The sequence below is a fragment of the Buceros rhinoceros genome, unplaced genomic scaffold (genome assembly GCF_000710305.1).
Source record: "Buceros rhinoceros silvestris isolate BGI_N320 unplaced genomic scaffold, ASM71030v1 scaffold10470, whole genome shotgun sequence".
Lineage (NCBI taxonomy): Eukaryota > Metazoa > Chordata > Aves > Bucerotiformes > Bucerotidae > Buceros > Buceros rhinoceros.
Window position 1 is genome coordinate 1 of NW_010390156.1, and position 378 is coordinate 378.

General features: G+C 48.9%; 1 protein-coding gene across 1 annotated transcript in view; it reads left to right on the plus strand.

Annotated features, from left to right (window-relative positions):
- The first annotated feature begins 26 nt into the window (after positions 1-26).
- LOC104493937 (histone-lysine N-methyltransferase EZH1-like) overlaps positions 27-378 on the plus strand; it is a 4,207-nt gene continuing 3,855 nt past the window's right edge. Inside the window, exon 1 of the mRNA XM_010136708.1 lies at positions 27-337. Coding sequence (XP_010135010.1) covers positions 221-337 — 117 coding nt within the window. The 5' untranslated portion in view covers positions 27-220. The remainder of the gene's footprint in view (positions 338-378) is intronic.

Consider the following 378-nt stretch of genomic DNA (forward strand, 5'->3'; position numbering starts at 1 on the left):
CCCGCTGTGGCCGGTGTGTGTGAGCTCCCCGGGCTTCTCGGTGCGCTTTGGGCCAAGGTTGCTCCGTATTCGGGACTAGCGCGGATTTACACGGGTGTTTTTTCCTAGTTAAAGTTTCTGATGTGTTTAAAGTCCCCAGGGATTTTTTTCCTAACAGCACTTGTTCAGGATTAAGCTCTCCATTATTTGATGTTTGTTCTTTCTGTACTTTTGTAGAAAAATGGAAATCGCCACTCCTCCGACATCAAAGTGTATTATATACTGGAAAAGAAAAGTCAAGTCGGAATACATGCGTCTCCGGCAGCTCAAGAGGTTTCAGGCGAACATGGGCGCCAAGGTGAGGACAGGACAGCAGCGGCTGTCGCTGGAAGGAGTCTC